Source organism: Anastrepha obliqua, chromosome 4 (assembly GCF_027943255.1).
Source record: "Anastrepha obliqua isolate idAnaObli1 chromosome 4, idAnaObli1_1.0, whole genome shotgun sequence".
In the NCBI taxonomy this organism is placed as follows: Eukaryota; Metazoa; Arthropoda; class Insecta; order Diptera; family Tephritidae; genus Anastrepha; species Anastrepha obliqua.
In genome coordinates this window covers 72,743,479-72,756,481 of record NC_072895.1, presented here as the reverse complement: position 1 = coordinate 72,756,481, position 13,003 = coordinate 72,743,479, and the positions used below count along the sequence as shown (strand labels likewise).

Here is a 13,003-nt window from a genome sequence, read left to right as displayed (position 1 = left end):
ACCACCTTTAGGTTAACCAAAAACAAAACCAAAATGTTGCTAATTTTTTTTTTTTTTTCGCCATTATTATTGAACGGCCCCTACGCACCCGTAGCTTGAGTGGAATGAAAGTAAAAGTTATTAATTCGATAAAGTGGAATAAAAAGTCACTGTATATCAGCCGAACTGTCAGGTGAGCTTTTTTACCTCCGCTCTTGTTGGTAGCTTTGAACTCCTTATATCCGCTCGTTTGCATGTAATAGCCATAATTACGTATTGCAACGTTGAAGAAAAAATAGGAAAAAACAACGGACTAATAGTGACTAATTTCCGTCTACTCTTAGCTCAATTGATTACCAGTTTTGACTTATTACATTTGGCATCTCAGTCATATTGATTTACATGTTGCTACTAGCGGTCAATAAACATTCGTGTAATGTCGGGAAATACTCGTATTTTTACATTCAAATATACTATATATACACAAGTACGTAATTATGTATGTACAGTTTATGTTCACTTAGCGGTCAAAGACATTCATGATCACTGACAATCACTGAAATGGAATAATTTTTATTATTATTGCTTGCTAATGTATCTGTTTGAAAACCCTTAATATCTTTAGCAAAACTGTTTGCGTAACTTAAGTAGATATGGTAGTTGGGAAGTAATTAATATAGTAGGTAGTGTTCAAGGTTTCAAGACCAGGACGATTTTCTGTAAGAACAAAGACGGCGACCTGTTGACTGACATCCAGAAGGTGTTTGAATTATGGAGGGAGCACTCCTCTAAACCCGTTAAAGAGAGAATATGAAAATCTCGATAACCCAATCGTTGGCGATAACGCGATTAAATCACAAAACATCCGCGGGAGCTGACGGACTGCCGGCTGAGTTATTCAAATATGGCAGCTGCGTGCTTCAGTTCCTACGCAAAATATGGTCGGATGAAAGCATATCTGCCTGTTAGAATTTAAACTCGGCTTGGTTAAACATGGCCAAAACTGCTAAGCGGGTATTGCGCCAAGAAGAGGTGGTGTTCACGTAACAGTTATAATGTCTAATTTTTCTTAAAGAATTCTCAGAAATGCGCACTTCGTTAGTATGTTAAGAGGTTAAATACCGCTAGAGTATCAATACGTAAACTAATTTTAAGAGTTTTTAAGGGAAAATAATAAAAGACATGAAACATTTATTTATTGGTCTTTATTATATATGCTTTGAAGAGTAAAAAAATGTGATTCTTAATCTAGTAATGGAAACCCTGTCTAACGGAGAATGGCTCACCGCCACTAACTACCTAATATCGCTACAAAACGAGCAAGCACCATTCTTTAGCACTGTAAAAACTGGTGAATTTTCTCATGGTCGCTGTTCGCTCACCGACGAATTCCTCGAAGGCCTAACAAAATCAGTTGATGTGCCAGTTGAAGGTGTGCGCGAAATGATTGGGCGAAACCATCATGTCACATAACATGAGATCGAATTATTAGTACGAATTAGTACCAACAGTGTATTGATGATCACAAATAATATCTGAAAATCATTATTTAAATGTCCACCCTAAGCAAGTCTACAGGTAAAATCCACTAAACGGTTAATTCATGAATGCCTAATTATTGAGAACGTTGAGATATCGATGTTGAAGTTTGTCCATCAACACTTTGTGCTACAGCAGCAATATTCTCAACAGAACGTCCAGTTTTTGGTATGACAATCCTTTTTCTATTTTCGACAGGCCCAGTTTCAGGAAACTCTTTCATCAGCCTTTGAATTGTCGACTCATTCGGACGATTATTTCCACTAAAAACCCACGAATTTTGAGAATTGTTGTTCTTAAAAGTCGACCATTTTCATAATAAGTTGCAATATCTATCGTGAAAAATGGTACATATCGCACCCTAAATACAAAAGGGTCACAACTCAAAATGTTCCTTCTGCTCAAATATGAACGAGACGTTATCAATAAAACGGTCCGCGGATGACATATGGCAAAAATAAATTTTTTGTTTTTTGGTAGGACTGTTATAAGCTTACATGGCAAATTTCAGCGTGATATGTCACATAGTTTGTTTTCTGTGCTACTGTAAACAAGTCAAGCTCGAGTGTGGAAAATTTTGAGTTGTGACCCTTTTGTATTTAGGGTGCGATATGTCTACTTGACAAATGTCAAAGATGACTAAAAACAAGGTACCGTCTAGGAGTTATTCATTACTAGCATTATTAGTAGCAAACTTTAAGCAGCCTTAAATTTCCAAAACAGCGCACTTTTTGTCGTAAATCTTTAAATCTCTACAACTCCGTTAATAAGGTTGCGTTGGGCTTATAAGCTGATTTACCTTTCTCAAACCAAGTGGATGTTCATATAAGATCTGTAAATATTTCACACCAAAGCGTTTCAATCGTCATTAAAATTTGCACTCAGCGCACACTAGCACTCTCGACTGCGGCTGAGGTAGCAAATCATCAACCCACACTTTGCTCTTTAACTATAGCATCCACACATAAGATGCGCCAGCCACGATTGAAATGTGATAAGTGCGACAACATAAGCTGGGCAGTCAGTCACATGTTGCACCTTCCGCTTTGGCATAAACTTGACAAAAAGAATAACATATCTTATGTGTATACATATGTATGCATTTACTGCAGATTGAATGCAAAGCTCAGCAGTCAAAAATTAGTATAGATGTATATAAAGAATTTATTATTACGAATAAACAATGCCACCACCGAAGATGTATACATGCATATACATACATATTGCATGTGGAGGCAACAACATAAACACATATGTATACATAGAGTTACCAAAATGCAGAAAGGTAAGCACCACTGTGCAACACAACATGCGCAAGAGCGTCTCGCTATGCCAGTGTCACTTCCCTCTTTTTGAGCGACGCTTCTCCACAACTGTTACACCGGCGGCATCGTTTTCGATTATATAATATAATCACATCGATGGCCGCTTAAACTTTGCTTAACGTTGAGTTATCATGTTTGCTTGCCTCTTCGTTTGCAATTTTCTTTTATTGCCATCTTCTCTTACTTCTTCTATTTCAATTCCATTGCTTAGCTCTTTGGAAATAGAAGTAAGTGGTCGTACGACCGTCGTCACTGCCATCATCAGAGCTGCCGGCGAAGCGCTTTGGTGCATCTTCAGTGTATTCGCCATTCGCCTGTTCCCCACATTCATGCATATTTGGCTGCCAATCTAACTGGCTTCTGCGATTCCCAAAGTTCGCACAACGATTTTCCCGTGTACTTGTTTTTAAGTAAATTTTTTGTTTTTAAGTTTTCATGTCCATTCACATACCCTATGATCAAAAAGTAACGGGAATGTTTAATTTAAACGAACCGCGCACGTGGGAACCGGTCCATATTTTTTCTTATGTTGGTAGGACTGTAAGACAATGAAGAATTTCGTCGCGAATGGCCGGAAATGTGGGCAAAAAATTCTTTGATTTTGCATGATGATAACGCGCCATCGTACCGAGTCCAAATTGTGCTGGATTATTTGACCAAACATCAAGTAAATACCATCGTGCAAGCACCGTATTCAGCTGATATGGCTCCGTGCGACTTCTTTTAGTTTCCAAAGTTGAAGTTACCACTTCGTGGAAGGAGATTTTAGTCGATAGAGGAGTTCAAAGAGAATGCTACGAAGGATCTAAAGGCCATCCCTTCGTCGACCTACCAGGGGTGCATGGGACCGGGTTAAACGTTGGCACATGTGTGTTGCTTCAGACGGGTCATATTTTGAAGATAGATAAAATAAATTTGCCTGAAATTTAACTCTGTTTTGTTTTATTGAAACATTCCCGGTACTCTCCGATCATAGGGTATGTACGCTGTCTGATATGTAAGTGTTTGCGTATATGCAAGAGCGTTTCCAGTTAGATATTTTCACATACAAATATTTTATTTAATACATTTGTCTGTATGTAATATTTGATTTTTGTTGTTCTCCAGCGGATTTTCGAAATTTTCCCATATCATAAAGTAGTTTCATTTATTGCATGGTGATGCGAGCACAAACAGAGGCCAATAAGAAATGGACTAGGAGAATATGATACTGAAAGAGCCGGTGCAAATAAAACATTGTAAATTTTCTTAAATGATTTTCCCATCAGATTTTTCACAGACTTCGACGGAGAGGCTTTACGCATGCCAAATCTGAGTGACTCTGTTATCGGCACAAAAGGATCAAAGACATCCCCGCTGACAATCATACGACATGCCTTTAAGCAGAGAAAACACTGTATCATATATAAGTATAATACATACTTAACTTAACATATGTGCATAAATGTAAACGTTTGTTTGTAAATTTTTTGGAAATCAAATTTTGGTTAGTTGTATGCCAACAACAAACCTGGAACTATCTGCTAGTTGACGCTGGGTTCATGATATTCCGAAAAATTGTACTTTGATGCAAAATATTGTCAAGAATTCAGAATATATGTATCATATGTGCATGCATATATTAGTTACAATAGAAAAATTAATTAAAATGACGTGGGTACCGATACGTCGACTGTATGTTTGATGACAGGAGGTACTTCGTTTTGTTTTCGTTCACCACCAGATCCATTCGCTTTGCTTCTTTATCCAGTTTGGAAATGCAGAACTAACAGCGCGGTTGTTATGGCCGATGATGTCAATATCATCGGCATACGCCAATAATTATACACTGTTATAAAAATTGTACCTGAGCGATTAATTTCACACGACAGATAGTCACCCTGTCTGAAACGTCGTGGCTCGGAGAGGACCTTATCAATTCTGAGGGCGCTGCTGGTATAAAGCAATGCCATTTTGCATAGCCATATTAGGTCTGCGAGAATACCAAATTCATGCATCACGACATATACCATGACGCATCACGACAACTCCTTTTCGTGTTGTGGAGTGCATCTCACGAATTTCGACCTCTCGTTTCTTCATTGAGATAAAACGCGTTGCCTGTTGCGATTACCGCTTTCCCGTGTCGTACATTCTTTGCGTAGTCTTTTGGCCCTCGGATCGTACGAACATCTAAAACACTAGGATCGTGTCTTCCATCCATCCCAACATGATCGATCTGTTTTCGCGTTATTCGATCAGGAGACAGTCACGTAGCTTTTTATATTTTATATGCTAGAATCTGGTGATGCAGACTACCATGACTCGAGCCCCGACGAAGTGGATAAGCCTCTGTCCGTTACCGGCTGTGCAGGCTGAATTTTCTGGACCAAAAATTCTCTCCTTGCTCACCTTGGCATTGAAGTCGCCTAGCACGGTCGTGACGTGGGCAACGCTCATAGGAATGTTCCAGGCACTCATAGAAGCGTAGATGCAAATTAGTGAAATGTTAAAAAATCTCATTCTGATACTAATTACTGCGAGGTGTTCGTCCACCGGAGTGAACAAAAGTACTTCGCGACGAAGTCTTTCTCGCATGCATGGCAGTGATGTCAGTCTTTGCACTTACGTGGACGAGCAGAAGCACCTTTCCCATTAAGGGATCGGGCATTCCATGTGCATGTACTCAAATCATAATACCTAGTTCGTTTACAGGGGTAAGCAGAGTAAGCAGTTCTCATCCGAGGCTTTGTTTTGTTTTTCATTGGAGTGTTCTCAAACCCAGCGCACAACCAGATATCCTAGATTACTTCGCCTTCTCACATTAGCTTGCTCTCAAATGGATTTTCGGGAACTACCCAGAGTATATTTGGGCGGAGACCGAAAGTTGTGAGCCACTTGGACCATATGCAGAAGAATCGTCCTAGCCACTCCCAAGTGAATGGCTTCCCCACTTGCATGATATGCATATATATTAAAAAGATACGAAAATAAATGTAAATTTATTTAGATCAGCCTTTAGGAGATTTTTTTTGCTACATACGTCCAAAACTAAAATTTTGATTTAATTCTAAGTTTGTACAGTTGGATCGCTTGACTTAAAAGGCAATAGGAATTAACTTACTTAGGGAATACCTGAAATAGATAATCATTTACTTTCCCTATGCACTCGAATTTAGATAAAATTTAAGAATTTTACTTGGTAGAAAATAATTAAATTCCAGAAAGAATTAAATTCAAACCAACCTTATTACAATTTTTTATAATTTTTATTTTTCTTATACCTTTAACCGCCGCTGGTGCCACCAGTGCAGTTGAAGAAATATGTACAATTTTGTTCTAAACAAGAATTTTAAATAAATTGCGTTAGCAGATTAAGAAGATTGTGGAAATGAGTGCGTTGCCAAGATGGGTGCAGTGTGAAGATATCTGAATTGTATTAAGTGATTTTAAATTCAAATTTCAAATTCTTAACCTTTCTATTTATGGTGTGTCTTGATATTTTTCCACAAATGGAGGGAACTATAATTTTATGCCGACTCCGAACTATGGATGATTTTCATGAGATGTTTATTTCATGGCCGAAACGCACTGGGAGGTTTGCCTTTGTCTGCTATAAAAGCGAAAGCTGTAATCCGACTGTAGATTTAATAAGAGCACAACTTTAAACTAATTTACAACGTCTACGTGAACTCAACTTAAAAATAACTTAAATACACGTGCAAAAAATTAAAAAAGAAATTATTTTTTTTTATTAAAGTATTGTACAATTTCAGTACTACTGCGCTTCTTTCTTTTTGACATTCAACAAAAAATTGGAAAAGAAATAGAGAAATTTGTATGCAAACACTATTTTTTTTTTCAAACTGTGTACATGTTTGCAAGAAAGATATTTTTATCGGAGCTCTCTTGTTAGGTAAAAAAACAGTTATGAAAACTAAATAAAAATAAATTTTAAATTAAACACAATCGCAACAAACGAATATGTTTTGCCTGTTTTCTACTTTCTTTTTCCATTGATATAATATTATATCTATAATTAACCTTTGTTTACCTTTCCGACCTTAAGTTCACAAAATGGAATAAAAAAATTTAAGAAATGAAAAATAATGTGAAATTAAAACTGAATGAGGTGAATTAAAAAGAAAAAAATGATTTAAGTAACAAATAATTAGACTTTTGCAACTGTCGCCGGCGAATTAGAATAAAGCACTTGGAAAATCTACATATAAAAAATGTAAAACTATTTGCACAGTACGAAGAGTGTCATAATCAAAAAAATATTGTTTGTGATGAATATCTTTCAAGCCAATTTCTTTGAATTAGGTTAAATATTGGAGTTTTTCATATTAAAAAATAATACCTACAAATTATATTTTAAATTAAATTCAACGTTCACCCAAACTCGCACTTCAATTTAACAAAAATATTTATTTTGCATTTATTTGGTATTATTGATTTTTTCGCTTAATAATAATTCATTGTCTCTTTAAATGAGGAAACATTTCTGGGTTTAAAATTTACACTTGAAAGAACAAGCAATTACACATAGGATTAACCTTGTCTACATAAAACGATCAACACTTCAAACTATTGATTTTGTATAACATTTTTTGAAAATTTGGTTTCTCATGTAACCTTTCCTTGGCTTATTATTTATACACAGTGTGTATATTTTGAGTATCTATATGTATATGTATATATATGTACATCTTTTTACGTATTTGTATTGATTTTTGTCAGTATGGCTTACATTGATTATGAATATATTTCTGTTTTTTTTTTTCAATTATAGCTTACGTCTTATACTACTAGTCTTGGCGACGTGCCTATTGCGCAGCGCGTACTCTGCCGCCACCAGCGATGTTACCACCTCAGCAACTACCGCCAAACCGCAAGGCTTCGCTGCACGCTCCATCGATGCCACTGATGAGGAGGATGAATTTGAATCACAAGCACAAACACATTTGGCTTACCGACAGCAACAACAACCACAACAACGTCAATTATACGACTATAGTCAGTCGGAGGAGGATCAGGAGGAAGCCCCGCGACAAATCTATCAAAACCGTAATATAAAACAGCAAAGTAATTACTTGAAGCAGAACAAGAAACCAGCGAGTGAAGAGGAAAGCGAAGAAGAACAAGAAGAGGAGCCAGACAGATTGTCACAATTGTTGGCTAAATCTTCGTTTAATTGCAACTCGAAAAACTCGGGGTTTGTAAATTTGTATAACTATTTTTTTAATCTTAATTTATCTTATATATTTTTTCTTTTATTTTATTTTGATTTATATTATAATTTATTCATAAATAACTATTTAATATAAATTAATCTTAACTTAATATAATTTTATTTTATTTTATTCAAGCTCCAAATATTTATTGATTCAATGTACCAATCTAAATTATCCTTAATTTATTTTTATTTTATTTTATTTTATATATATTTTTAGACTATTTATTATTTATTTATTTGTTTTTTTATTTCATTATAATTAATTTAATTTAATTATTTTATATTTTACTTTATTCTCTATACATCTTTTTATCAGCTACTATGCCGATGAGTCACTTAGTTGTGAAGTTTTCCATTACTGCCAAGACAATCAACGTCATTCGTGGATCTGTCCCGAGGGCTTCACTTTCCACCAAATCCATCTCATCTGCATGCCGCCATCGCATGACAACATCTGCCAGCAATCGTCGAAATATCACATTGTTAACGATTACCTCTACAAACCAATCAATCTCCAAGAACACCAAAGCAAACCAAATGTGACCCTCCGCTACTCGGAGCGTTACTACCCAGAAAATTATTACGACAATGAGCGTTATGAGGATGAAGAAGAAGCGCCTCGTCAACGTGTAAACCACCAACGGCAACCTGTGAGTACTGCAAATAATAAAAATAAATTTTAATAAACATATATTTTACTTCTGTCAGGTTCAAGTTGGCTTCCAACAACAGCATCAACAACAACAACCTATTTACCAACAACCCCGCCAACAGGTACAGCAAGCGCAACAAGTGCAGCAGGTACGTCATCAACCCGTCCAACCGCAGCCACAGCCCCAACAGCAGCAAGCAACCGTTTATCGCAAGCCAGTAAGCACTACAACTACGGCTCAGCCACATCCGCAGCCTCAATTGATTCAGCCTATTCAACAGCGCCCCATTGCGCAAACAATTGCTCCACTAGTTACTCCAAATCCTTACAGATTCTTCACTGCTGCATCTCCGTTGCATCATGCTGTGCCGCAACCCCAAGTCTATCGTACTCCGGAAGAGATTAACATTTCACTATTGCAACGCCGTCCACAACTTTTCGTTGCCACCTCGACGCCGCGTTACTATGAAGACGATTACTTGTATGAGCGAAGAAAGTAAAAGTAATAACTAAAGAAAGTAATTAAATCCAACCTCGACGATATCCTAACCACATTCTGTACCACTAGCATCTAGCCTTACTATAATGATTTCATATTCATCTTGTCTAACAAATGCATTTTGAATTGAATTCAAAATGTAAATCGAATTTTTTGAATTTATTCTAGCTTTAAGCATTAAGCCTAACGAATTATAAACCGATTTTAATTTTATTTTTGTTTACATTTTTATTTTATTTTTATTTGTTTTACTGTTATAACAGCTACATATTACGAATTTGAAAGTAGTCCCAAAACTCGTATTATATGTGTACCTTAATATGAATGGTTTTATGTCCGAAATGTTAGATAGAGATTACTGACGTAATTTTTTATTATTTTTTGTAAACTTAAATAAAATACATAAAAATACTCAATACCAAAGTCTAAATAATAAAATGAAGGGAGGTTTTCAAAGAAAATTTAGTCGAGAGAAATTAGACTGGATTAATCGCACTAGCGTAAAGCAAACTATAAGTCAATTTGAACTACAGGGTGGGCCATATAGCGTTTGCTTTATTTTTTTGAGAATGGTAACACAAATGGCATGTCAAATGTGTTCATAATTTACTTAAATGTTTGACATGTACGAAATAGGACGCTATACGCTTGAACAAAATTGGGAAAAATTGAATACCTATTTCGAAAGTGATGAGTCTTCTTCTTCTTCCGCTGTTACAGTAAGGGGGCGTCCATAAATTACGTGAGATGTTTAAGGGGGGAGGGGGTCGAGTCAAATCTCATCTAATCTTACGTTGGAGAGAGGGGGGGCGGTCTTGACTGAATTAGAGTAGATATTTTTTTTAATCGCAGTAGTTACGATTTAAGTCTTCTATTGTTAAATTTTTATTACACTTATAACTCTCAGCAATATTGATTACTAGTCTTAACTAATTGTAAAGAAAAGCACGAAGCAAATTTTTTTTCTCTTTTTACAATAACAATCCAACGCGTTTACATAAGAAACCCACATTTTGAAAAATCTCACGTGAGATTGGGGGATGGGGGAGGGGGTTGAATAAAATCTCACGACATCTCACCAGGGGGGGAGGGAGGTCCAGAAAATATAAAAAAACACCTCACGTAATTTATGGACGCCCCCTAAATGGCGAGCGTTACCGTGACATGCACAACGAGTTTTTGTTTCCAAAAATTGAAGAGGATGACATGGACGAGATTTGATTTCAACAGGACGGTGCAACTTGTCACACTGCCAAAGTTACACTCGAACTTTTGGCTACCGTTTTTGAATGCCGATATCAATTGGCGGCCTCGGAGCTGTGATTTAAGCCCGAAATCGAAATTGCCATTCATGAAATTAGAGCCCAAACAATCGAAAACGTGCTTAAAAATTGGGTTGATCGAATGGCCTACTGTAAAGCCAGTCGTGGCAGTCATTTGAACCAATTTAATTTTTTATTCATAAATGACAATGTTCAATCTTCAAAATAAAAAAAAAGTTTGAAAAAATATTGATTAATTATTTTTTATAGCCGATTCAAAAAGCAAAAAGCCCACCCAGATACCAGGTGCTTTGGAAAATTAAATAGGTAGATAGATATTTATTTGATTTATACCTTATGTCTTAAAAATCACTGAAAACACTTGCAAGAAGCATAAACTCATATACATTTTTAATCTTCAATGACGACCTGTAAGAATGTAACAGATTAATTAAGCATTCCAACAGATATACCTATGCTAGAACAATTATCATTTCACGCCTCATTTAAAATAAATTCGGCTGCAACTCTGATTTCGATTATTTTCATTCATTCATCAATTAGTCTTCTGAAGAAGAGGAGGCTGAACGACCTATGGGACATAAAGACAGGATTTTTAAATGCTACGTATGGTCAACACTCCTATATGGATGCATTTAACGGAAGCCATGCTAATGTGCAACTGGGGTCAGCTGTTTCGTCTAGAGTCTCAAGTATTTTCACTACTGGGGAAAGAAAAGTTATAGGACAATAGGACTCCCCTTGGCTGGCCGGTTTCCCAGGTATCAATAGTGAGACCACTCTCCCCGCTTTCCATTTATCAGGAATTACGAGAGCGCTCACAGACAGCTTGAGGACCTTTGTGAGACATTCTACTTCCAATGGGCCAAGCTTTTTTTAGCATCAGCATGTTAAATCCGTCGGAGCCAATGAATTTTGAAACTTTTTCTTTCTTGATGACTGCCAGAACCTCGTCGCTGGAGAAAGCAAGTGACGCGCAGTTGTTTGGCAGTTTGTGCAGCCGTCTAGTGGCATGAGGCTTGGACCTGTCGACCGGAGTATGCAAAATGAATGTCCAGCTAAAGAATCTCGCACATCTCTTCGGTTCGAAGAAGTATAACAACCAAAAATGACAGCCACCTTTTCGTTGTACTTCATCGAGTTCGATAGGGACCTTACGGTGGGCCAGAGCTTACTCACAGTAGAGACGAAGTTGCAGCTCTTCAGGTGCTCCATACATTTGGTCCGCTTATGCTGGGTGACCAGTTGCCGAATCTCCGAATTGAGATCCCTTATTCCGAGATCCCCGGGATAGGCCTTTCGTAGGTGGTTACGCTCGTTTGCTAGAACGGCTGCTTCAACTGGAAAATTTGGGCATATGTCCCGGATCCTTCCAGCTGGGATGAAGCGACCCAGCGACCCCAGCGATCGTTTGGAAGACTTGAATGCGTGAATTTGTGGCCCGCATTGAAGTCACCTACAACCAAACGGTTTTCAGGGTTAAGTTCAATATCAGTCCTGAAGATAGGTATTAGGAGCAGTCTTGCTGCATGCGGCTACTCCAGTGACGATAAATGAGGTGTGACGTTCAGCGCACTAGACAGGGCTGGTTTACTGGGGAGGCAGCCCTTGATCGGGAAGAAACCCGAGTCAAAGAGGTACGTAGAGCCGGCTGCCATGGGAATATCATTAAAAGTGTCAAATGAGCAGCTGTATTGCAATCACAAATACAGAAAACGGTGAAACCGAATAAATTTTAACATTTATTAAAAAAGGTTCTAATGAAGATTCTGTAAGTGTGAACCTTTTACACCCATGTAATGAAATATTTGAGATTGTAAGTAATGATTAATTTTTTGTCACATTGTCGTACCCTCCGATAAGCTTTTCAACAGTTTCAGTCAAAAGTTTCGCTTTGTTTAATAATTTGCCGGCCTTGAAGCGTACAGTTTTCGCGACTTGGCCGATCACTACAATGTACCAATTTCTAGCATTTCCCATACAATTGAAAGACTAACAATATTCATCAATATTGATGAATGAACTATTTCAAAATCAATAGGTAAAAGAGCTTAATTCTTATTATATTGTTACGAATTTGTTGCGTTTTTATTTAAATAAAATCTTTCCTCCAAGTTAGATCACTGGATTGTCAAATAAAAGTCACAAATTAATGGCAACAGCACTTGCTTTAGTGAATCACTTTATTTACTTTTCGTTTGCTCTTTCACGCTTAACTTAAGACTGAATACCCTAGGCGCATGCATCCCTGCTCAAGGCGAATTGAGTACTGAAGGGGGCACCATTAAAAAACAGTCACTTTACTCTGACGTCAGCCACCGTCGCAATACAAAACAAACGAGTATGAGAAATTACATGTTTGTGAAAATTCAGAGAATGGCTTGGTAATATTGTGATTTGTGAGATTAACCGCGGGCCTAACCAAAACCGCCCTTGCGAGAGGACTGTCCTAGTAGCGGTCAGGCATTCCACACTACTAGATGACATTTTTCAGTCAACACACCCGCC

The 13,003-nt window shown here is 37.1% G+C and overlaps 1 protein-coding gene across 1 annotated transcript in view; it reads left to right on the top strand.

Annotated features, from left to right (window-relative positions):
- LOC129245853 (putative mediator of RNA polymerase II transcription subunit 26) overlaps nt 1–9,613 on the top strand; it is a 32,735-nt gene extending 23,122 nt beyond the window's left edge. Inside the window, exons 2-4 of the mRNA XM_054884276.1 lie at nt 7,618–8,040; nt 8,378–8,711; nt 8,770–9,613. Of these exons, the coding sequence (XP_054740251.1) occupies nt 7,618–8,040; nt 8,378–8,711; nt 8,770–9,213 (1,201 nt within the window). The 3' untranslated portion in view covers nt 9,214–9,613. The remainder of the gene's footprint in view (nt 1–7,617; nt 8,041–8,377; nt 8,712–8,769) is intronic.
- The last annotated feature ends 3,390 nt before the right edge of the window (nt 9,614–13,003 follow it).